This window comes from Nelumbo lutea, chromosome 1, assembly GCF_056320005.1.
Source record: "Nelumbo lutea isolate HS-2025 chromosome 1, American lotus-T2T, whole genome shotgun sequence".
NCBI classification, from domain to species: domain Eukaryota; kingdom Viridiplantae; phylum Streptophyta; class Magnoliopsida; order Proteales; family Nelumbonaceae; genus Nelumbo; species Nelumbo lutea.
The window spans coordinates 37002482-37025680 of record NC_142684.1 but is presented as its reverse complement, the minus strand read 5'-3'; the positions used below and the strand labels follow the sequence as shown (position 1 = coordinate 37025680).

The window sequence follows — 23199 nt, the reverse complement described above, 5'->3', positions numbered from 1 at the left end:
CTGATTTATCAGATATGATGCAGTAAGAACCGCTTGAGACCAGTATTGCTTGGGGACTTTGTGCTGGAATAGTAAGGCTCGAGCGGTCTCCAATAGATGTCTATTCTTGCGCTCAGCAACCCCATTCTACTGAGGGGTATAAGCACAGGATGACTGATGTAGTATGCCAGCATCTTCTATGAATAAGTTCAAGGATTTTTCAAATTATTCAGCAGCATTGTCTGACCTGAATTGCTTAATCTTCTTATTAAACTGAGTTTCAACCATTTTGCAAAATGCCATAGTTATCCGTGGTACTTTATCCCGTCCTTTTAACAGGTAAATCCATGTGCATTGAGAGTAGTGGTCAATAAAACTGATAAAGTACTGGAAGCCATCAAAAGAAACAATGGGTGAAGGGCCCCAAACATCAGAATGAACCAAATCAAAAGGAGCACAAATATCATTACTGGAAATTGGATTCACAATTCTACATTGTTTTGACACTTGACGTACTTCACAGGTTAAACTCTGACTTGAAATGCCCTTAAACAGTTCGGGAAACAACATTTCTAATGAGGAGAAAGACACATGACCTAGCCTAGCATGCCAAAGATGCAACTTAGCTTCTGACTCCACACTCTCCGGACTACTACCAGCAGATGCTTGTAAGGCTGAACTGATGTCTGCATCAAGATAGTAGAGTCCTCCATGCTCATTACCGCACCCAATTGTTCTCCTTGGCAATCTGTCCTAGAAGACACAATGAGTAGGAAAAAAAGTTATACTTCAGTTCAAATTTTTGGTAAGTTTTGAAACAGACAAAAGATTTGAGGTCAAACTGGGAACATGTAAAACTGATTTAAGAGAGAGGTCCTTGCTTAGGTCAACCATTCCCTTTATAGAGATATTGGAGAAAGATCCGTCAATAACTCTCATCTTATCCTGACCAGACAACAAATGATATGAAGAGAATAGGGAAGACATATGTGTCATGTGGTCAGTTGCACCGGAATCAATAACCCAAGAAGTAGAGTCAATAGATCCAGTGGCACTGAAGGCAGAGGTTGTACCTGATCTGGCAAGAGATGTAGAAGCAAAAGAATTATTCCTTAGATGGGCCAATGCCCTGCTAAGGCTCTCTACCTCACTGGCAGTGAAGCCCAAAGCACAAGTTCCAAAGTAATCAGCAACTTGTCCCATAGGAGAAGAAGACCCTGTTGGAGTATTCTGTGAGTTGTCACTATTGTTGCTGGTGACAAGGTTCCCACTTGCTGCAGGCCTGTTATCCCTAGAAGAAACTTCTCTGGATATTGGAGACATCTTGCTGCAGGCCTGTTATCCCTAGCCGAAGCAGTTCTGAAGGTTTTGAACCAGTTCTGGAGTAGGTTCTAATTTGCCGAAGTTATTACAGCAGGTTCTGGCAGCACTAGACACAGTTTCAGACTTGCCGTGACTATCGCAGTTCTGAAGCAGTTCAGTTACAGCCGCAAGCAAGGAGTTCTGGGCTGGTAACCGACCTGATACTAAGGGTTCTCAACTATTGTGCTATGCAAACTCCACTTGAACTTAGAGTACTGCAACTGTAAGGAGAGTGTCCCTCCTTCCGGCCAATACTAGGACTGCTGACATCAGTCCTCAACTAGGGTTCACAGTGCTGGACAATCTGGAGCTGGCAACTCCCTAGGTAATCTTCACTTGAGCTGAAGCAGTTCGCGTACAGTTCGCGTACAGCATTGGTGAGAGGTTCCGGATTGATAACCAACCTGAACATGGAGCTGTTTACCACTGTGCTATGCTGGTTTTGCTGGGGCTTCGAAGCTGCAGTGAAGTTGATAACATGTAATCTTTGGAGTTGATAACCGACTTGAAAGATAGGGCTCTTTACTACTGTTCTGTGCGAGTCTTGCTGGAGTATTGAAGCTACGACTGAAAAAAGATAGGGCTCTTTACTACTGTTCTGTGCAGGTCTTGTTGGAGCACCGAAGATGCAACTTTACAGGAAGCTCTCCCCCTTTTTGCTAGTGCTAGGACTGCTGATATCAGTCCTCAACTAGGTCCGTCTTATACAGACCTCTCTTAGTAGCCGAATAGCTACTATTTGCTGGAGATAACCTAGTAGGACATCTACTTCTGGGTCTTACTTCCCTTGAGTCCTACAACCAAGAGAAACCCCAGGTTCGAACTTGCTTTACTCTCTTACACCCCTTGGTCTTTACTGTAGCAACCCAGAAAAGGAAGAGAGAAGATGAAAAGACAGCAAGAGAAGAGAGAGTTCGCCAGCTGTAACCAAGAAGAAGCTAATGCTCTAATACCATGTTATCTTGAGAGTTGTACTTGAAGTAGAGAAGAGGAGAAGAACACCACTGACATGCTGTGATTGTCGAACTGAACTACTCAGTCGACAGTACTATTACTGGAATGCCCCTGATTAGTGATGAGACACCCAGACAACTTAAAACATTAAACAGGATTAGGCCCATTAACATAGGCCCAGTACATGACAACTTAAACTTAAGTATAAGCTAATAAGAACTCTTATCAGCCGAATACTCATACATACAAAGACTTCAATCCAACAGCCGTCGTGGACCTGCAATGGACAAAAACACCATCAACCAAAGTCGCTTGTAGCAAGACATCCAGTAGGATAAAGCAGGACACGCCAGACTAGTCTTGACATCACCCATGCCACGTTAATACAGGAGACCTGCGAAGGGAAGTAGCACACGTGTACTATGAGAATCCTTAGACGAAAGGAAACTTCATCTTGGAAAGATCTCATGAGACACGTGGTGAACCCCTAGCAGTGTCCCCCTGACAACCGACACCAAATCGAAGATCCCCTTTCCAAAAAGGAGCCAAACCCTTTTTGGCTCCTTCCCTTCAGGGCCTTGGGATCTTCCCTTATAAAAGAGGGTGTGGATCATAACGAACACAATTCTTTCAATAGATAATCATAGCCTACCTTTGTTACCCCAGACTCTTAGCCTTTCCTCTCTCTTCAAGGAGACCATCGCACTTAGGGGGTTAACGAGGAGAGGTAGAATTCTGTGGAGATGTAAAAGGGCTGCTATTTCTTGGACAGTATGGGAAGAAAGGAACAAAAGAATTTTCTTTGAAAAGGAAAGAAGTGTAGCATCCATCATTGAAATTATCATGGTTAGGGTGCTTCATTGGGTGAAATTCTTAGAGCTATTTGAAGGTATTTCGTCAGATGATTTGTTCAAGAGTTCAAAGGAAGCGGTTGATTTAGTTCCTCATAAGTCCATGGCTTGTGCAGTATGCTCACTACCGGTTGCTGGTTTCACAAAATTGAATTTGATGGAATTAGTGATGGTAGCCTGGGTCCATCTAGGATAGGTGATGTTTTCAGAAATAAGGAAGGTAAAGTTATGGCCTTTTATTCATGCCCCATCAGTGTGGTGATTCACTTAGAGCTGACGCTATGACAATAATGGAAGGGATTAAAAGAGAAATGAAGTTGAATTTTAAAAAAGCTGATTGTTGAGGGAGATTCTAAACTTGTTATAGGCTAGCTGCTAAAGGACGAAAATGAGTTGGAAATTTGCTAATGAAAAAAGGATGTGAAGGGATGAGAGATCCATCGTATGGATAGTCGAACCCTGTGGGAATCACATTCCCTATTCTAGAAAACTTGCATTTTCAAGGATCAATCTTGAACAAAAAACCGGACCAGATCTGAAACCAAAAGGTAGGAGAGGGAGGTACCTAATACGAAGAAACAATATCTCCCAATGAAGGTGTTCACACCCAAGGAAAACTCCAAAGACTGCTCCCATTGAACATGACACAGTGTAGGGTGGAGCATAATCAGCAGGTTCTTCACAAGAACCGAATCTTTCAGTAAGAATTCGATGGAGGGTATGTGAGCACGACTTCAAATCAGTTTTTCTCCAAAAACTGATATCAAGAACCCTTCTTGATCGCTCCTACAGTGGAGAGCGAACTGGCAATGGCAGCAGCAGGAGGAGGGAGCAAGAGCAGAAGATGGCGTAGTCTTACTATAGCTGTCTTCTCTCTTTCTATGATCTGAGATCTGTTGTGATGAGATGAATGGAAGTTCGCCCTCCTCCTTTTATAGCCTTAATGAGAGCTCCTAATCTCATTAGGAGTTTCCTAATCCAGATCTGTATTTGGATTAGGACTTCTCTTTAAGAGATACCCTTATCTTATCTGTAGATTACATCAGCCCTCCTAATCTTATTAGGAGTTTCCAAATCCAAATCTGCATTTGGACCTCAACTCTCTGAGTGGATTGGGATAACTCCCTATCCTATCTGTTGATCCAAATCCCAGATCCGCCCCCTTCTTTAACTAATCAAATTAGACCAGTTTGAATTGGACTTTAGGCCCACTAAGTCTATGTGCTCACTAACCTTCCAGACTGCTGCCCAGTTGGGTTTCCTTGTATGGTGTGGGACCCAAACATTGATCTACACTTCAGCCACATGGGTTCAACCTAGCCTCTGTTACAAGGCCTGGCCGAATTCACTGTTATGGGTAGTGAACCCCTGAGCCCATCACCATGGGCTCTTAATGGGCCCAACACTTACACTAAGTGGTCCCTGGGCCAAGCCACCTTATAAAAACCCAGGGACTGTGGGCAGATGCAAGATTAGCCCATCAGGTACTACCCTCAATGGTCTTACACTTAACCTCTCAGCCCATAATGATCAAACACTACCCGACAAGAGAGGACCTCTCCCTCGGCTGCAAGGAACAGTGTTGTACTCTCTACTCACATGGATCCCGAGAATTAAATCCTTTTGTAAACATTTTGAAACCGTAATATATATGTATATCTTTATATAAGTATATTTTGCAAAAACAAATTTCAACGATTGAAATCGCTAGTCGGCAGCTTTGGTTTCCATCAGAGAGAGTGCATCCCCGATCATTACCTTTGTTCGACAAAGGGGCTGATCCTGTCACTATGATCACCCACTCAGATGAATTCTCGGACTGTTCCAACATACCCAGGTTTTGACCCCCTCTAAGGATCTCACTGATTGGCATATCAAATACAGTCCAATCCAACACCTAGTGCAGTATCATAATCGAGTCTAGGGGTCAGGTGTAACATTCCAGTTTTGCCTAGTAATCACCAAGGTCCAGGGCAATACTGGAATTCTGGTCTGGTTTAGGTTTCAAGTAAACCTACATTGCATATACCTCGGGTCTCACCCCGGCAGCTGAGACAGGCTACCTCAACCAACTTGGCGGCACATTAGTGTCAGCCTTATCAGGATAAATCTCCCTAGGTCTATCCAACGACTGTAAACATTCTAAACTAACACAAGTCTCATATGTGTCCAGTTTAAGGGTATTACACAGAAACACACCATAATAACATGAACCAAATATGTACTTTATTCATTTACATTAAATGTCATAAGGTACATCATTTTGATTGGAGCTAAGGGCATACACTGTCTAACAGGATGTATAGATGGCTGATTGAGGACATGGAAATAAGGCTACAATGGGTAAAGAGGCTTTAATGCCAATTCCTTTGCAGATTTAGTTGCAAAACAACGGGTGGGAAGGCAAAATTTATTTTGGGCTTTGTTGTAATTGACTCCAACATGTGGGAGAGTTAAGAGTGCATACTTCTCCCCATGTACCTTATTGTATCTTTTTTATAATTTTATTGAATTTTCTAGTTGTTGGTCAGAAAAAAAATTCTTCTTGATTTTGGTCTATTATCCAACAATTGGCACTGGTTAGCTACCCTCCAAAAAATCCAAGATTGATTTTGGTCTATTTTCTAGTTGGCCGATTGCAAACCTGCATGGAATCTCTCTTTAGGAAGCCCTAAAAGAGGCTTTGATGCCTAGTAGAAAATAGAAACAAAGAAAAATAAGAGAAGTGAAGAAAGTAGTAGAAAGTTCTTGAAGGAGGAAGAAGAAGAGAGAAGATAGGAGAAGGGGTACCAAAAAGTGTTCTGGCCACCCCATTCATTAGTATTTATATTAAAAGCATGAAGTTGTTTACAAGGACCATAATGCCCCTAATATAGCAGCTGTAATGGGCCACAGCCCAGGCCGAACAATATACAATAAAAAACAAGAACTGTCAACACTATGTATGCATCAGTTGAAGGCAATTGTTCAACTATTGTTATAGGTAATTGGCATTAAATGTTTGTTCTTCAGTTTTTAACGTTTTTTTTTTCTTTTGGCTTTATAGACAGAACAAGGATGCCACTGAATCATGCTGAGATGATAACTGATGCCACATACCTTTGCAAGTAAGTTTCACCTTGTATTTTAGTACTTCTGTTTGGTGAAGTCTTTCTCTAACTAATGGAGATTTCATGTCATCGACAGAACCTTCCCAATCCACATCAATAAATGCCTCCAAACGTCTAGGGTTGGCATGCAAAATCCCTTTCCCCAGAATTCCTTTCAAGTAGCTCAAAGACCTCGTGTTCTTTTAGAATAAGAGAAATTTGATGTTGTTGATCGTAATATAACTGCCCACTTGGTGTACATGTTTCCTTTATGGCTTTTGTTTTAATATTTGAGGAAAAGGCTCCCTGATCAATAGCAATACTTCTAATTGTCTGTTAGGGATTGAGGTTGAAGTTGATGTTTTTAGTAGACTAGTAGGACTGCAATCAGTCCTAGATATAATGCACAATAAAGAAAGAAAAACACTATTGAGAAAGAGAGAAGAAAAGGAGAAGACAAAGAAGAGAATTCAAAAGAGTGTGGGTTGACTAGAATTGTCGCCCCACTCAGCTATTTATATTAATAATTAAAATAAGGGGAAAAGGCTGAATTACCCCTACTTCATACATAGGTAAAGAAATAACTACCACTAATCATAAATAAACAAACAACAGTGATGACCACATTAATGTTCTCTACACTCCCCCTCAAGTTGGGAATAGATGTTTGTCATTCCCAACTTGCATAAGTCTGCTTCTAAATTTTTTTTCGAAACTGCCATAGTTAAGAGATCTGCAAGTTGCATATTGGAGGTGATATATGGAAGAAACACTTCTTGTGAAGCAACTCTTTCTCTGATAAAGTGTCAGTCCACTTCAATATGCTTAGTTTTTTCATGTTGTACCGGATTATGAACTATGTTAATAGCAACCTGATTATCATAATATAGCATTAGAGGCTTCTTATAAACAATGCCCAACTCCTCAAGTAGGGATTTCAACCATAGTACTTCAGCCACACCATTTGCCATGGGCTTATATTCAGCTTCAGCATTGGAGCGAACAACAACATTTTGTTTCTTACTCCTCCAAGTAACAAGATTACCTCCAAAAGCATAATACCCAGAGGTAAATCTCCTATCATCAACACATCCAGCCCAATCAGCATCTATGTAAACTTCTATATTCGTGTGACCATTATCTTTGAATAATATACCTCTGCCTAGACATCTCTTTAAATATGCTAGCATCCTCTCAACTGCAAGTAGGTGAATAGTTCTAGGAGAATGCATATACTGGCTAACAACACTGACTGCATAACTGATGTCTAGTCGTGTGAGACGAAAATAGAGAAGTTTTCCAACTAACCGTTGGAACATAACTTTATCTTCAAGGGGCTCTCCACCTTCTGCATTGATCTTGTGATTTTGTTCAGTAGGTGTGTCAGCAGGTTTAACACCTAGTTTCCCTATTTCTTCCAACAAATCAAGAACATACTTTCTTTGGGAAACAAAAATCCCATGCTTTGATTGAGCTACCTCAATACCCAAGAAATACCGTAGCTCTCTCAGGTCTTTGGCTTTAAATTCTTGGTGAATGAGTTTGAGTAGTCGATCAAGACTACAATCAATCTTGAATCCCAACTGATTTCGGATTGAGAAAAATAGAAGAGGAAGAAGAAAGGAGAAGCAGAAGTGCACAAGGGTTTTGAAAGGAGGGACAAATTGAATGAGTCTGCCGCCGTCACTCTCTTAATATTTATAGGTTATGTTCACTAAATGTAGGAAAGGACAGAACTGCACTTAATACTTACATGGCAAATAAAACAAATAAAAGACTGAAATAAATAACAAACTGAAATAACAAGCTGTCTAAGATAACTACCAACACTAACATGACTAACAAAGGTTACACATGCTGTCATACGAACATAGTGGGAACCACAGCCTTGGGGCCCACATCAGTGTTCTCTACACTCCCCCTCAAGTTGGGAATAGATATTTGTCATTCCTAGCTTGAATAGGTCTGCCTCTAACTTCTTCCTTGGTCCAGCCTTGGTGAGAAGATCTATGAGCTGCATGTTGGAGGTGATATACGGGAGACACTTTCTGTGATGAGACCCTCTCTCTGACAAAATATCGATCAACCTCGATATGCTTAGTTCTGTCATGCTGCACCGGATTGTGAGCTATATTAATAGCCGCCTGATTTCAGCCATAGGATTTCAGCCACTCTGTTAGCCATTGACCTGTATTAAGCTTCGGCACTAGAGCGGGAAACAACACTTTGTTTCTTACTCCTCCAAGAGACAAGGTTACCTCTCACAAGGGCACAATATCCAGAGGTAAACCTCCTGTCATCAGCATTCCCAGCCCCAATCAACATATGTATAGACCTCCACCTTCATGTGATTATTGTTCTTGAACAGTATACCTTTACCTGGGCATCTCTTCAAGTTTGCTAATATTCTCTCTGCTACAAGAAGATGAGTAGTTCTAGGGAATGCATGTACTGGCTGACAACACTGACTGCTTAACTGATATCTGGCCGAGTGAGGTAGAGATATACGAGCTTTCCAACCAACCGTTGGAACATAACTTTGTCTTCAAGAGGCTCCCCACCCTCTGCACTGATCTTGTGATTCTGTTCAATGGGTGTATCGGCAGGCTTGACACCTAACTTTCCAATTTCTGCCAACAGATCTAGAACGTATTTCCTCTAAGAGATAAAGATCCCCTGTTTAGATCTAGCAACCTCAATACCCAAAAAATATCGCAGTGCACCAAGATCTTTCACCTCAAACTCTTGATGAAAGAGTTGTTTGAGGGACTCAATCTCACTACTATTATTCCCCGTCACTACAATATCATCCACATATACAGCAAGCAAGGTCAAAGAAGAGTCCACCCTTTTAATGAACAGTGTATGATCTGATTGGGCCTATACATAATTGAATTTTCCAAGGGCTAGTCTGAATCTATCAAACCAAGCTCTAGGGGACTGCTTTAATCCATACAATGCCTTATTCAGTCGGCAAACCTTCTTACCTGTCTTTGTATCATAGAATCCAGGGGGCAACTACATGTAGACCTCTTCCTGTAAGTCTCCATTTAGAAAAGCATTTTTAATGTCCATTTGGAACAAGGGCCAAGAATAACTTGTTGCAAGGGCTAATAGAACTCGAATAGTGGTCATCTTGGCTACTGGGGCAAATGTCTCTGTTGATAGTTGTTTATGTATTCAGGTTTAGTACCATAAGGGTATTGTTGTAATTTCTCTTCTCTCTTCTCCTCTCCTCTCTTCACTTGGTTTTGCTCAACATGGTATCAGAGCAAGTCGTCCAGGCCTGAAGGGTGATGTCAAGCTAACTACTATTGCATCCAGTGCTGTCTCCAATCGAACTCCTAATCTGGTGAAATCAGTTCGACCCAGAAGTTATAGAGTCTTTTCGTCTTCCAGCCCAGAAATTGCTCCTCCTGTCTGCTCGACTGTAGAGAGACTATTGTTTGCAGTTCGTAGAGGGTGTTCTGTCTTCAGAAAGGCTATCATCTGAAACTAAAAGAAGTATTGCTCATCTTCTGTTCGGCTGCCTATTGTTTGAGGATTCGTAGGAGTTTTGGTTTACAGTCAAGGAGTTTTGGTTTACCATAAGGGAGACTATCATCTGAAACTAAAAGAGGTACTATCATCCTTGTCTGTTTGGATGCTTATTGTTTGTTGAACTGTTTGATGAACTGTTCGGCTACCCTACTGTTGTCTGTTCGGCTGCCCTACTGTTAAGTGACTATATTCCTTAACACAGTAACTGTATTCAAATCTTTTTTTATTGGTATTGTGGGCTGTTGATGGTTTGTTTAGCTGATTATTTGTCTGCTCAATATTAATCTTATTAATTGACTGTTCGGCTACCCTATTGATCTCCTTGACTGTTAGTTATCAGCCCTACTAATTAGGTCATTCAGACCTGTTCTTGTACTGCAACAGCAGTGTGCAGACTTGTTTCAGTGAAACCGTAGGTCAGAAGGACCTGTTTCAATACTGCAACAGCAGTGTTCAGTTTGTTGTTTGTTCTCAGTGAAACTGTAGGTCAGAAGGACCTGTTCTTGTACTGCAACAGCAGTGTTCAATTTGTTGTTTGTTCTTAGTGAAATTGTAGGTCAGAAGGACCTGTTCTTGTACCGCAACAGCAGTGCTCTTTTTTGTTCTTAGTGAAACCGGTGGTCAGAAGGATCTATCTCTGAAATAGCCTTGTATGGCTGTACTCTTTTGGTTGCTGTTTCAACTTTTTATTCAGATATCATGGGCAGTGAAGATTCAGCCACATCAGGAGTTTCTTCAATGCTGAATAGAATGGGTGGGAGTGGCCTATCCTTTCCTATGGCTGTTGTCCCTCTTGATGGTTTAAATTACCTGGAGTGGTCAAGAGGGATCAAATTATACATCACTGCAAGGGGGAAGATAGGCTATATTAATGGGAGGATAAAAGAGCCATCCTTTGGGAGTGCTGAATATGATAGATGGAATCAGGAGAACAGTATTGTTATGTCCTGGCTCTTGGTTTCCATGCAACCTCAAATCAAGAAGAATTTCATGTAGGCTGAAACTACGAATGAAATTTGGCAACAAGCAAAGTCTACATATTCAGAATTGCAACACTATGCCAAAATTTATCAACTGCAGGCAGCATCTTCTACTTGTAGACAGGGGGAGAGGTGTTTATCGATCTATTACTCTAACTTAACATCGGTTTGGAAGGAGTTGGATCACTACCAGAGTGTGGATTGGAAGTGTGATGAGGATGCTAAGAAGTACAAACAGCTTGTCTCCCAGCAAAGGGTGTTTGCATTCTTACATGGTCTGAATCCTATGTATGAATCTATCAGGGATCAGATTCTCAGCTCTAAAGATCTCCCTTCTGTTCAGGAAGTCTATGCTCTTGTACAGTCTGAAGAAAGCAGGAGAAATTTGATGAACAGCCCTGGTGGGGATGCTGTTGTGTTGGTTGCAAAGGGGGGTGTATCTACTGGTGTGGGATCTTCTTCCTGGAAAGGAGTTCTCCAAAAAAAAACAGAAGATAAAGAAAAATTGTGGTGCACTCATTGCTAGAAACCCCGACACAAAGATACTTGTTGGGATCTTCATGGGAAACCAAAATGGGCTCAAGATCTGACTAAGAAGTAAGGTTCAGAGGTGAATAAGAAGTACGGACAGCAAAATACAAAGAAACATCACATGGCCAACATGGCTACTCGGGAGAATCAGCCCCCCATTTCTACTGTGACTCAGACACATTTCACTGGACCTGACCCGAGGGAGGACATTATGAATTCCTTCCGTGACCATTTAGAGCTCTATGGTAGAGCAATTCGTTAGATGGATGCTCCTCCCTCAACCTCATTTGCATCCACGTCAGGTAACCCTACCACTACTTTCCATGTTGCTTCTCACACCCCTGACTCTCCATGGATCATTGATTCTAGAGCATCAAAACATATGACTGGTACGTCCTCTTATTTTCAAACCTATCACCCTCTTTCTAGAAGAGACAAGGTGAGACTAGCCGATGGATCTTACTCTTCCATAGATGGTCAAGGAACTCTCTCCCTCTTCCTCTTGGCCTTACCCTTTTTGATGTTCTTCATGTTCCGAATTTTTCCATTGATTTGTTCTCTGTTAGTAGTGTTACTAATTCCTTGAATTGCTCAGTGACTTTTTTCCCTTCTCATTGTGTGATTCAGGATCTAGCCTCGGGGAGGACGATTGGTAGGGGTCGTATGGCTGATGGACTTTACATGCTGGAGAACAAGGCTGGTTTTCATGTTACAGAGTCTATGAGTCAGTCTTGTAAGAAAAAAGTCTATTTATGGCATTGTCGTCTTGGTCATTTGTCCTGAGTCCTTGAAAGTTGTATTCCCATAATTGTTTAAGTCAATGTCTGTTTCTGATTTTTCTTGTCAAACGTGTCAGTTGAATAAGCATTGTAGAACTCATTTTCTTCAAAGAAATAGTAAATCTAATCTCCATTTCACATTGTTCATTCTGATGTGTGGGGCCCTGTTACTTTACCATCTGAGAGTGGCTACAAGTATTTCATTACCCTCATTGATGATTATTCTAGATATACTTGGGTATACCCGATGCGAACCAGGGAAGAAGTACCAAAAATCATTCAAGATTTCCAGCGGATGGTCTTCACTCAATTTCAAATTGAAATCCAAAATTTTCAATCAGACAATGCAAAAGAATTTTTTCATAGTGACCTCACGGAATTTTTTGCTTTGCATGGTTCCCTTCACCGTAGCTCTTGTGCCCGCACACCACAACAAAATGGTGTGGCCGAACGGAAGAACCGACATCTCCTTGAAGTGGCTCGAGGTTTACTACTTCATATGAATGTTCCCAAACGGTTTTGGCTTGAAGTTGTTCTTTGTTCCATTTACCTTATAAACTGTATACCCTCTCGTTGGTTAGAGTACAAAGCCCCACATCAACTTCTCTTTCTTAAGGCTCCTCTTTTTTCTATTCCTCCTCGTGTCTTTGGTTGCCGGTGTTTTGTCCAAAATCTGTCTCCCACCTGTGGGAAATTGGATTCTCGTGCTATCCCTTGCATATTTCTTGGTTACTCCTTCACTCAAAAGGAATACCGTTGTTTTGATCCTGTTTTTTGTAAATTCTATGTCTCCATGGATGTTTCTTTCTGTGAAGATGTCTTTCTATCCTGTTTCTCCTCAGGGGGAGTGTAGGCATGAGGAGAAACTGGTTCAGCTTCCCTCTCTCCCTGACCCTCCACCTTTTCGTGTTTTTTCTCGTCGTCACAAAGGCCAACCAAATTCAAGAGTTGTAGAGAATCCGGCAGCTATACCTCCAGTGCCACCAGACTCCTCGGGGGAGGATCATACTCACTCAGGTATTTTGGCTCCCAATGATGTCCTTGAATCTATTGAAAATGATTCATCTACTGCTAATGATCTTGACCGTCCTATTGCTCACAGGAAGGGTGTTAGATTGTGCACCACTAAACATCCCATTTCCAACTTTGTCTCTTATGAGAAAATTTCACCCTCATTCTGTGCTTTCCTTACCTCTATTGACAGTGTCCCTATCCCTAAGAATGTGATAGAAGCTCTTTCAGTTCCTAAATGGACAAATTCCATGAGGGAAGAAATTAATGCCCTTCACAAAAATGGCACATGGGAGCTTGTTGATCTTCCTAAGGGAAAGGTTCCAGTTGGATGTAAATGGGTGTTCATAGTCAAGCATAAGGCTGATGGAACAGTGGAAAGGTATAAAGCTCGCTTAGTGGCAAAGGGATTTACTCAAGTGTATGGAGTTGATTATGTAGAAACTTTTGCCCCCGTTGCCAAGATGAGTTCCATTAGAGTCCTTTTCTCTCTTGTGGCTAATCTGGATTGGGTTTTACACCAACTGGACATCAAGAATGCATTTTGAATGGTGACCTTGAAGAGGAAGTGTACATGATTCAACCTCTTGGTTTTCTAGCCCAAGGCAATGAACAGAAAGTGTGCAAGTTGAAGAAGTCCTTATACAGGCTGAAACAATCACCAATGTCAATCAGATGACACACTATTTGTGAAAAAAGGAGAAGGTAAAATTGCTGCTCTAATTGTATATGTGGATGACATAATTGTTACTGGTGATTGGGAGGATGAAATTTAGAAATTGAAACTTTTTCTTGCAACTCAGTTTGAAGTGAAGGATCTAGGACCTGCCAGATACTTCCTTGGAATTGAAGTTGCCCGATCAAAGAAGGGTATCTTCATTTCTTAAAGGAAATATGTCCTAGATTTACTTCAGGACACTGGGAAGATGGGGGTGATGCTAGTTGACTCTCCCATTGACCCCAACCATAAATTAGGTGACAATTGTGGTGAATCTCTCAAGGATGTGAAACAGTTTCAGAGGTTTGTATGGAGATTGTTATACCTTTTTATGACTCGCCCAGACATTGTATATGCTGTTGGTGTCCTCAATCAGTTCATGCATGCTCCTAGGTCTTCTCATCTTGAAGCAGCAGAGAGAATCCTCTAATATCTAAAGAAGTATCCGGGTGCTGGTTTGTTATTTCAAAAGCACGGACATTTGAAAGTTGAAGTTTATACAAATGCAGATTGGGCTAGATCTCAAAGTGATAGAAAGTCTACCAGTGGCTACTGCACCTTTATAGGAGGGAACCTTGTTACATGGAGGAGTGAAAAGCAAAATGTGGTGGCTAGATCCAATGCTGAAGTTGAATATCGCGCTATGGCCCACGGGGTTGCTGAAGGCATGTGGATAAAGAATTTGTTGGGGGAGTTGGGTTTCCCAGTGACCAAGCCTATAACTCTATTTTGTGATAACAAAGCAGCTATCCGGTGCTACATGATAGAACAAAGCGCATCGAAGTTGACAAGCATTTTATCAGAGAGAAAGTTATCACAGGTGAAGTGTGTACCCCCTATGTCACTTTTGAGAACCAGTTTGCAGACATCTTTACAAAGGGTTTAAACCTTTCCAGACATCATGATCTTTGTGACAAGTTGGGCATGATTGATATCTATGCTCCAACTTGAGGGGGAGTGTTGACAGTTGTTTATGTATTCAGATTTAGTACCATAAGGGTACTGTTGTAATTTCTCTTCTGTTTATATTGTTCAACTGTACTAGTATAAATAATAAAATCATTCTTTCGCCCCCTAAGTTCTAGAGGGCTTTCAGTCACTCGTTTCACCTCTCTTCTCTCTTCTCTCTTCTCTTCTCCTCTCCTCTCTTCACTTGCTCTTGCTCAACAGTCTCCAAGTAGTCTATACCATAAGTCTGAGTGAACCCTTTTGCAACCAACTGGGCTTTGTACCTTTCAATGGAGCCATCAACATTATATTTCACAATGAATACCTGTATACATCCAACTGGTTTCTTTCCTTTGGGTAGGTCAACTAGCTCCCAAGTATTATTTTTCAAAAGGGCATCCATTTCAACTTTCGTTGCATCTTTCCACTCTGGAACTGATAAGGCTTCTTGCACTGTTCTAGGGATAGGGATATCAGCAATGGAAGTGAGATAGGATTTGTAAGAGGGAGACAGGCGATCATAGGATAGAAACTGGGAAATGCAGTGAGCTGTGGATGTGGTGCAACGCCGTTTCCCTTTACGGACCGCAATAGGGGGGTCAAGGTCAAGGTCAAGGTCAAGGTCATCCGAAAAAGGAGGAGAAGTAGCAACAGTGGAAGGTATCTCAATGGGCCCTGGGACTGTAGTACCTGGATTTGGATCCGGGTCTGGCCTGGACTGCTGATGACCGAGATCAACCTGCCTGCATCGCCTGTGATAGACTTTCAACTCCTGATCCCTCTGACAACCCTCACCAGTACAGCCTTCATCACTCCATGGAATTGGTAAAGGAACAACCTCATATGAGTTAACCCCACTCTCACTGCACTCCCCCTGAGGAAAAAGACCCAAATTTGCATTCTTACTACTCTCCCCCTGAGGAGAAACCCTAGGATAATAGGGTGCCTCCTCAAAGAAGGTGACATCCATCGAGACAAATCTCCTCCCTGAAACAGGATCATAGCAGCAATAACCCTTTTGAGTTTGTGCATAACCGAGAAAAATGCGTTTGGAGGCCCTAGGGTCAAATTTGGAATGATGAGGTCCAAGAAGTTGAACAAAACAGGTGCACCCAAAGGTTTTAAGAGGAACCGTAAACAACTCCTCGTCTGGGTATAGAAGGGTAAACGGAGGCTTCATATCAAGAACCCGTGAAGGAACCCGATTAATGAGATACACTATCATGAGGATAGCATCACCCCAGAAACAGATAGGCACATTGGAGGTAAACATAATGCTTTTAGCCACCTCCAAAATGTGCTTATTCTTCCTCTCGGCAACCCCATTCTGCTATGGTGTATGAGGGCAAGTGCTTTGGTGAATAATCCCATGATCAAGTAGATAAGAGGCCAGTGGCTTAGCAAAGTATTCTTTTGCATTATTAGATCTAAGGACTTTGATTTTGACCCCAAACTGGGTTAAAATCATCTTATGAAAGTTTTGGGTCAGAGTGGGAACCTCATCTCAAGAACGCATAAGGTAGACCCAAGAAAAACGGGTATGGTCATCAACAAACAACAGAAAATACCTGTACCCACCCATAGAAGGGAGGTGATATGGCCCCCAAACATCAATATGCACAATATCAAAAGAATTATTACTTCTTTTATTACTCAAGGAATAAGATGTTCTACAATGTTTGGCAAGCGTACAACTCTCACATCTCAAATTTGACATCTCAACAGACTCAAATAAAATAGGAAACAAACTCTTCAAAGACCAAAAAAATAAATGACCTAATCGATTATGCCAAAGCATAACCGGACTCACACACTGAGAAACAAAAGACTTCTTTTTCACTGGCTCTTTCCAATGAGGACTCTCTCCATGCAGGTAGATCCCATTTGTCTCACGGCCAGTCCCAATCACCTTCTCCAAGTTCTGAAAAACACATCGGTCAGGGGAAAAGGTTACTGAACGGTTTCGATGTTTGGTAATATTACTGACTGAAAGCAAATTAGTATCAAGTTTAGGAACATGCAAGACAGAGGATAAAGAGATAGTATCAGATAACTTGATGTCACACTTGCCAGAAATGGGAACAAGAGAGCCATCAGCAATGGATACTTTATCTCTACCAGAAAACAAGTGATAAGTAGTGAACAATGATGGCAAGGTAGTCATATGGTCAAATGCTCCTGAGTCTATTACCCAACAGTGTTCAGTATTACCTGGAGGTGAAGCATGGTAGGTTGAGGCCCGGGTACCTGAATGAGCAAATGCAGATGTGGTAGAGGTCGATGGTGACTGAGATGACTGGGCCGAATTCCCAACCTCCTTTTCCAACTGTATCAGGGCAGCCCGAACAGCAGCTAAGGTATCTAGGGGTGTGCCTTTTGTGCCTGATGAGGATGCAGAATCAGTATTCACATCCATATGAGCATTACCCTTTTTATTCCTCAGTTTTGCTGGGACTAAATGAGGGTGGAGCTTCCAACATGTATCTTTTGTATGCTTGGGTTTCTTGCAATATTCACATACCAGATCCCGTTTGTCTTCCTTCTTCATGTCTCTTTTTGTATCACCCCCAGACTTGGGTTTAAATGCTGCCAGGGCTGGGGGAAAGGGCTGATGTTGCATCATAGCCTTCCTCCTGGTCTCTTCACTATGCACCAGGGAGTATGCGTGAGAAAGGGTCACACTGTCTCTTGTCAGTATCTACTGTCTCACAATGTCATAATCTAAATTCAGGCCAGCCAGAAATTCCAACACCCTATTGGTCTCGACTTGCTTTCTATGGGTCTATGCATCTTTTGGACTTTCCCACTCAAGAGTCTCCAAATGGTCAATTTCATGCCACAGTGATTTCAGTGTAGAGAAATACACAAAGACTGGTTTCTCTCCTTGTTTAAGGTTATTCACTTCACACTTTAGTTCATAGGCCCTAGCAACATTAAGGGGTTGGGAGTAGGTCTCTTTCATGACATCCTATATCTCCTTGGTTGTCTTTGCCCACAAGTAATTTCGGCTGTTATGTGGCTGCATCGAGTTGCACAGCCATGTCATAATCAAGTAGTTCTCCTGAACCCAGTTGGTATACATTGGGTCCTCCTTGGAAGGCTCTTTCACATCTCCCAATAGATAGCTAAGTTTTCCCCTTCCCCCCAATAGCCATCATGGCTGATTGGGCCCATTCCAAGTAATTGGATCCTTCAAATCTCACAGTTGAAATCTGAAACGCAGTCTCAGACATACTACCAGAACTGCTGTTCCCAAACACCTTCTCCCTGATTTTTGAACTCCATTTTTGGTCATGAATCAGTAGTTAAGAACTATTAGGGTTTCCACACTAGAAAACAGCACTGAAGCAATCGATCACAATCAGAAAACTGTATGAAATCAGTTCAGATCTGATCTGAAACCAATCGGCAGTCCGAATATATGTAGTCTGATAACAGTTCTCACTCTCAAAACAGGCTCGGAAGCCAAAACCAGGTCTGAAACTCACTTAGAAAGCACTCTGTAGAGCTGAAGCAGAATTAGGGTTTCAATCGTAGGGTTAGGAAGACCCTTGTGAGAACATAAACAGTGCTCAACTGCACTTTCCAAGAGAATTCACAGTCAAGTCTAGCCGTAGGGTTAATGACAAACCCTAAAAAAACTTATCACCTCTGAGAGAAAATAGGAGGGTTCGGCCGCTCCTCCTAGATAGGTCCAACCTATCTTGACTGACAGCAATCTCAAGGGAAAAATAAAGACTTACCCAGAGAATTCTGATCGGTACCTTCAATCGTGGCCTGAACCCTAACCTCCTCTGATTCTTCCTAATTACCAAAACACTGTAAGCCACGACAACTCTTCGAATAGCTGCTAAACTTTTCTGGTGACCTCCAAGAATCAGCCAACGAACAGTCCTTTGTAAGCTTCCAGCCCTAGATAGTTCTCATGTGGTCGGCTGGACTAGACTCACATGAGAAACCCTAGATAGGCTCTGATACCAAGTAGTCGATCAAGACTACAATCAGTCTTGAATCCCAATTGATTTCGGATTGAGAAAAATAGAAGGAAGAGGAAGAAGAAAGGAGAAGAAGCAAAAGTGCACAAGGGTTTTGAAAGGAGGGACAGATTGAATGAGTCTGCCGCCGCCACTCTCTTAATATTTATAGGTTATGTTCACTAAATGTAGGAAAGGATAGAGCTGCCCTTAATAGTTACATGGAAAATAAAACAAATAAAAGACTGAAATAAATAACAAACTGAAATAACAAGTTGTCTAAGACAACTACCAGCTAACACTGACATGACTAACAAAGGTTACACATGTTATACGAACACAGTGGGGACCACAGCTGTGGGGCCCACATCAGTGTTCTCTACAAGTTGCTTAAGAGAGTCAATCTCACGAGTATCACTCCTTGTCATCACAATATCATCCACATATACCGCAAGCAGTATTAAGGAGGAATTCACTTTCTTAATAAAAAGAGTATGATCTGGTTGGGCCTGAACAGTTAAATTTTTCAAGAGCTTGTCTGAATCTATCAAACCAGGCTTTGGGAGACTGTTTCAGTCCATATAAGGCCTTATTCAGCTGGCAAACCTTCTTTCCTATTTTTGCACTATAAAATCCAGGAGGCAACTGCATGTGCACTTCTTGCTTTGAGGGAACTCAGTTGATGAGATATTTGTATAGGCACATTGGAATTAAACATAATGCTTCTAACCACCTCCAATATGTGTCTATTTTTCCTCTCAGCAACCCCATTTTGCTGAGGTGTACGAGGACAGGTACTTTAATGGATAATCCCATGGTCAAGGAAATATGAGGCTAATGGTTTTGCAAAATACTCTTTCGCATTATCGGATCTGAAAATTTTGATTTTGACCCAGACACGGTTAAAATCATCTAATGAAAAATCCGGGTTAAGGTAGGAACCTCGTCTCGAGAACGCATAAGGTAAACCCAAGAAAAGCGAGTATAGTTATCAACAAACAACAAGAAATATCTATACCCCCCCCCCTAGTAGTGATATGATAAGGTCCCCAAACATCGGTATGCACAATTTCAAAACGAATACTACTTTTATTACACAAGGAATATGTTGTTCTACAATGCTTTGCAAGATCACATTTCAAATTGGACATCTAGACAGACTCAAACAAACTAGGAACAAACTTTTCAAAGACCTAAAAGATAAATGACCTAACTGACTAATAGATTGAGAAACAAAAGACCTCCTAACTTCACTATCTTCCCCACATGAGCTCCCTCCAAGCAGGTAGGTTCCATTCGTCTCACGGCCAATCCCAATCACCTTGTCTCCAAATCCTGAAAAACACATCGATAAAAAAAAAAAAAAGTGTTACTGAACAAGAGGTTGGTTTCTATTCTTGCTTAAGGTTATTAACTTCACATTTCAACTCATAGGCCCTAGCAACATTAAGAGGTTGGGAGTAGGTTCCTTTCATGATGTCCTAAATTTTCTTAGTTGTTTTTGTCCACAAGTAGTTTCGGCTGATGTGAGGCTGCATGGAGTTGCACAGCCATGTCATAACCAAATAATTCTCCTGAACCCATTTGGCATAGGTTAGGTCCTCCTTAGATGGTTCCTTCACATCCCCCAACAAATAATTCAGTTTCCCTCTACCCCCAATGGCCATCATGGCTGATTGGGCCCATTCCAAGTAATTTGATCCATCAAACTTGACAGTGGTAATCTGAAAAGTGTTCTCAGACATTCTACCAGAACCACCAGCCCCCAAAACACCTTCCCCTTGATTCTTTCTTGTCAGCCCCTCTCAAGGTATTGGGTCAAAAACAACCTTTTTAGTACTGAAATAGGTGTAATTGCACCCAGAAATTGCTAACAGCTGACCTAGAAGGGTGAAATAGGTTCGGCAACCACCCAGAAATATTGGAGCAGGTCTGTTAGTTTTCCAGAAAGCAAAATCACTCAGTCTTGAATGCTGAAACAGTTCTGTCTATTGCCCTAGAATTGGCAACAGTCATAAACTTTAGGGTTTTAATGATCGTAGGTCAAGAAAGGAACCCTAAAACTCAGGAGAAAACTAGAAAACTTTCAGCCGCACCTCCCAGATTATTAATCAAAAAAGTTTCTTTTTAGGATAGATCTCAAGAACAAACACCAACTTACTCAGAAAATTCTGGCCGCCACCTTCAAACCAAGGTCTGAACCCTAATCTTGAGATTTCTTCCCTTCTTCTGATTCTTCCTGATCGCTGAACACTCTCCAAGGCTCTACGATCCCTTGGGAATCAATTGCACACTGCCAGCAACCTCCAAGAATCAGCCGATGGACTTATCTCTGTTGGAACTTCCAACCCTAGGAAGTTCTCATGTAGTCAGTCTGATTAGACTAACATGAGTAGTCCTAGGTTGGCTCTGATACCAAGTAGACTAGTAGGACTGCAATCAGTCCTAGATATAATGTGCAATAAACAAAGGAAAAACAGAATTGAGAAAGAGGGAAGGAGAAGACGAAGAGGAGAATTCAAAAGAGTGTGGGTTGACTAGAATTGTCGCCCCACTCAGCTATTTATATTAATAATCAAAATAAGGGGAAAAGGCTGAATTACCCCTACTGCTTACATAGGCAAAGAAATAAAAGAAATTACTACCAACTGAAATAACTACCACTAATCATAAATAAACAAACAACAGTGAGGACCACATAAATAACATAGTGGGGACCACATTAATGTTCTCTACATTTTTTTTCTCGGGATGGAAAAGTAAATGATATTGATTATTATATTTTCAAGGTTGATTTATTTCTAATTTGTGGTTGTTTGTTGTCCTTGACTGCAGCGACTGTTATGACAAATTGGTATCGTATCTGCTATATTGGTTTCGTGTCACATTGCCTAGTTGTGTAAGTAACTTTGTTTTTCCTATTTGAGTTATAAATTTGTCCTTTTTCTGAAATATATGTTTGGCATTTGGCCTGCAAAATGTTAGTATTTTATGATAGAATCCTTTTTTTTCTTTGAAACTCATAATAGATTCTTTTCAGGTTAACTACATTTCCATTTTTTCATCTAGAAAAATGTCACATTTTACTTCAAATACTGAAATTTTGAAAAAGAAACTTGAAACAGTGAAACCATCACCATATTGCATTTGGAATACAATCTAAATGTCATCCTGCTATTTCCAATGTTTCATGTCTGAACTAATATCTAAGAACATTATAGTAAGAATACAATAATTCTTAAACTATTTAGTATTAAGCTATTTAATTTTGGAGAGTAATATAGACGTTACTTTCAAAACTGTCCTGGCAAATAATTGATTCTAAATGAGCATTAACCTGTACGACTTCTAGTCCTGAGATATTTTAACTGCTTATTGACACATCAAAATATGCTACATTTTTCCATGGGGTTATTCTTTTGAGTTAAAATATTATTATTAATACTTGACACATGGTGAAACAAGTCATCTTTGATAATTCTGTCATATTATTTCACATGTAACCTTTGTGTACACCTTTATTTACTGGTGGTTAGCATTTTACTTTGGGTATATTTGTCCATAGATGATATGTGATTGCAAACTGAATGAAAGGTTAATGTGGGGATGCACATGGTCAAGGTTTACATCTGCTACATTCATGACAGTATTACTTGAATGATCATTAGTGGTTATCTTGAAGTGCTATAACTGGTCAATTCTTTGGATGCAGTGCAATATTATTTGCACTACTACAAATGCATAGGAGTGCAAATTAAAAGATTGCAAATTCTGGTTTAATTTTTGGTTGGGTTTTACTTCAATCTGTTTCAGGTCTTAAAAGAATGCAAATTCTTGTTTATTTGAAACAAAAATAATTCAGAATTTGCACCCAAATCATTTGCACTCTCATAGTTTTGCATCAGTACAAATTTATTTGCATTGCAACCAAACACAACCTTATTTCTTCTACTGTTCATGTACGCTGGATTAGCTTTTACCACCTGATGCATCTACGAGGGAAGATTGCTGGTATGGTTATGCATGTCGTACACAGCATCACATTGAAGAACATGCTCGTAAAAGAAATCATGTTTGTCGTCCAACCAGGGGCAACAATGTCTAGTCATGAAAACTAACTTTGTACACATGTTTATCCATCTTATGCATACATGCGTGTGCTTTTAGTTCTATGTAAATATAATACACTTGTTTGCCAAATAACTGCATTTAAATTCATGAAACCTCAGCATCAATCTAATGATAAATTCTATTAGAGTTCTGTTAACACTTACCTATTACAATGGATTTGATCAAGGTTCAAAATATCGATATGCCTGATATGTTGGTATGGGCGTATCGAGCGAATCGATACTATTTTTTTTAGTTTTTTATTTTTATTTTTGAAACCAGTTCAGGGGGGCCAGTTTAGGTCTCCGTCCCCTGAACCGGTCAGACCCCCGATACATTCACTATAGAGGCATATAGGTGGGGTCCTAGAACG

At 40.9% G+C, this 23199-nt stretch overlaps 1 protein-coding gene and 1 long non-coding RNA gene across 6 annotated transcripts in view; one reads left to right on the top strand and one right to left on the bottom strand.

The window, feature by feature from the left end:
• The window catches only part of LOC148874294 (RING/U-box superfamily protein), a 143168-nt gene extending 120185 nt beyond the window's left edge, over positions 1–22983 (top strand). For 3 of the 5 annotated variants that reach the window (XM_088966402.1, XM_088966403.1, XM_088966404.1), the window contains 3 exons: positions 6193–6253; positions 21552–21615; positions 22690–22983. In XM_088966402.1, coding sequence (XP_088822528.1) covers positions 6193–6253; positions 21552–21615; positions 22690–22821 — 257 coding nt within the window. In that variant the 3' untranslated portion in view covers positions 22822–22983. The remainder of the gene's footprint in view (positions 1–6192; positions 6254–21551; positions 21616–22689) is intronic. The other 2 variants (XM_088966405.1, XM_088966406.1) reach the window with 1 other exon arrangement.
• On the bottom strand, positions 19786–21251 carry LOC148874295 (uncharacterized). Its single transcript, XR_016105685.1, has 2 exons — positions 20878–21251; positions 19786–20051 (listed from the first exon to the last, which is right to left on the bottom strand). It is a non-coding gene; the product is annotated as an uncharacterized LOC148874295 (long non-coding RNA).
• Positions 22984–23199: the final 216 nt, after the last annotated feature.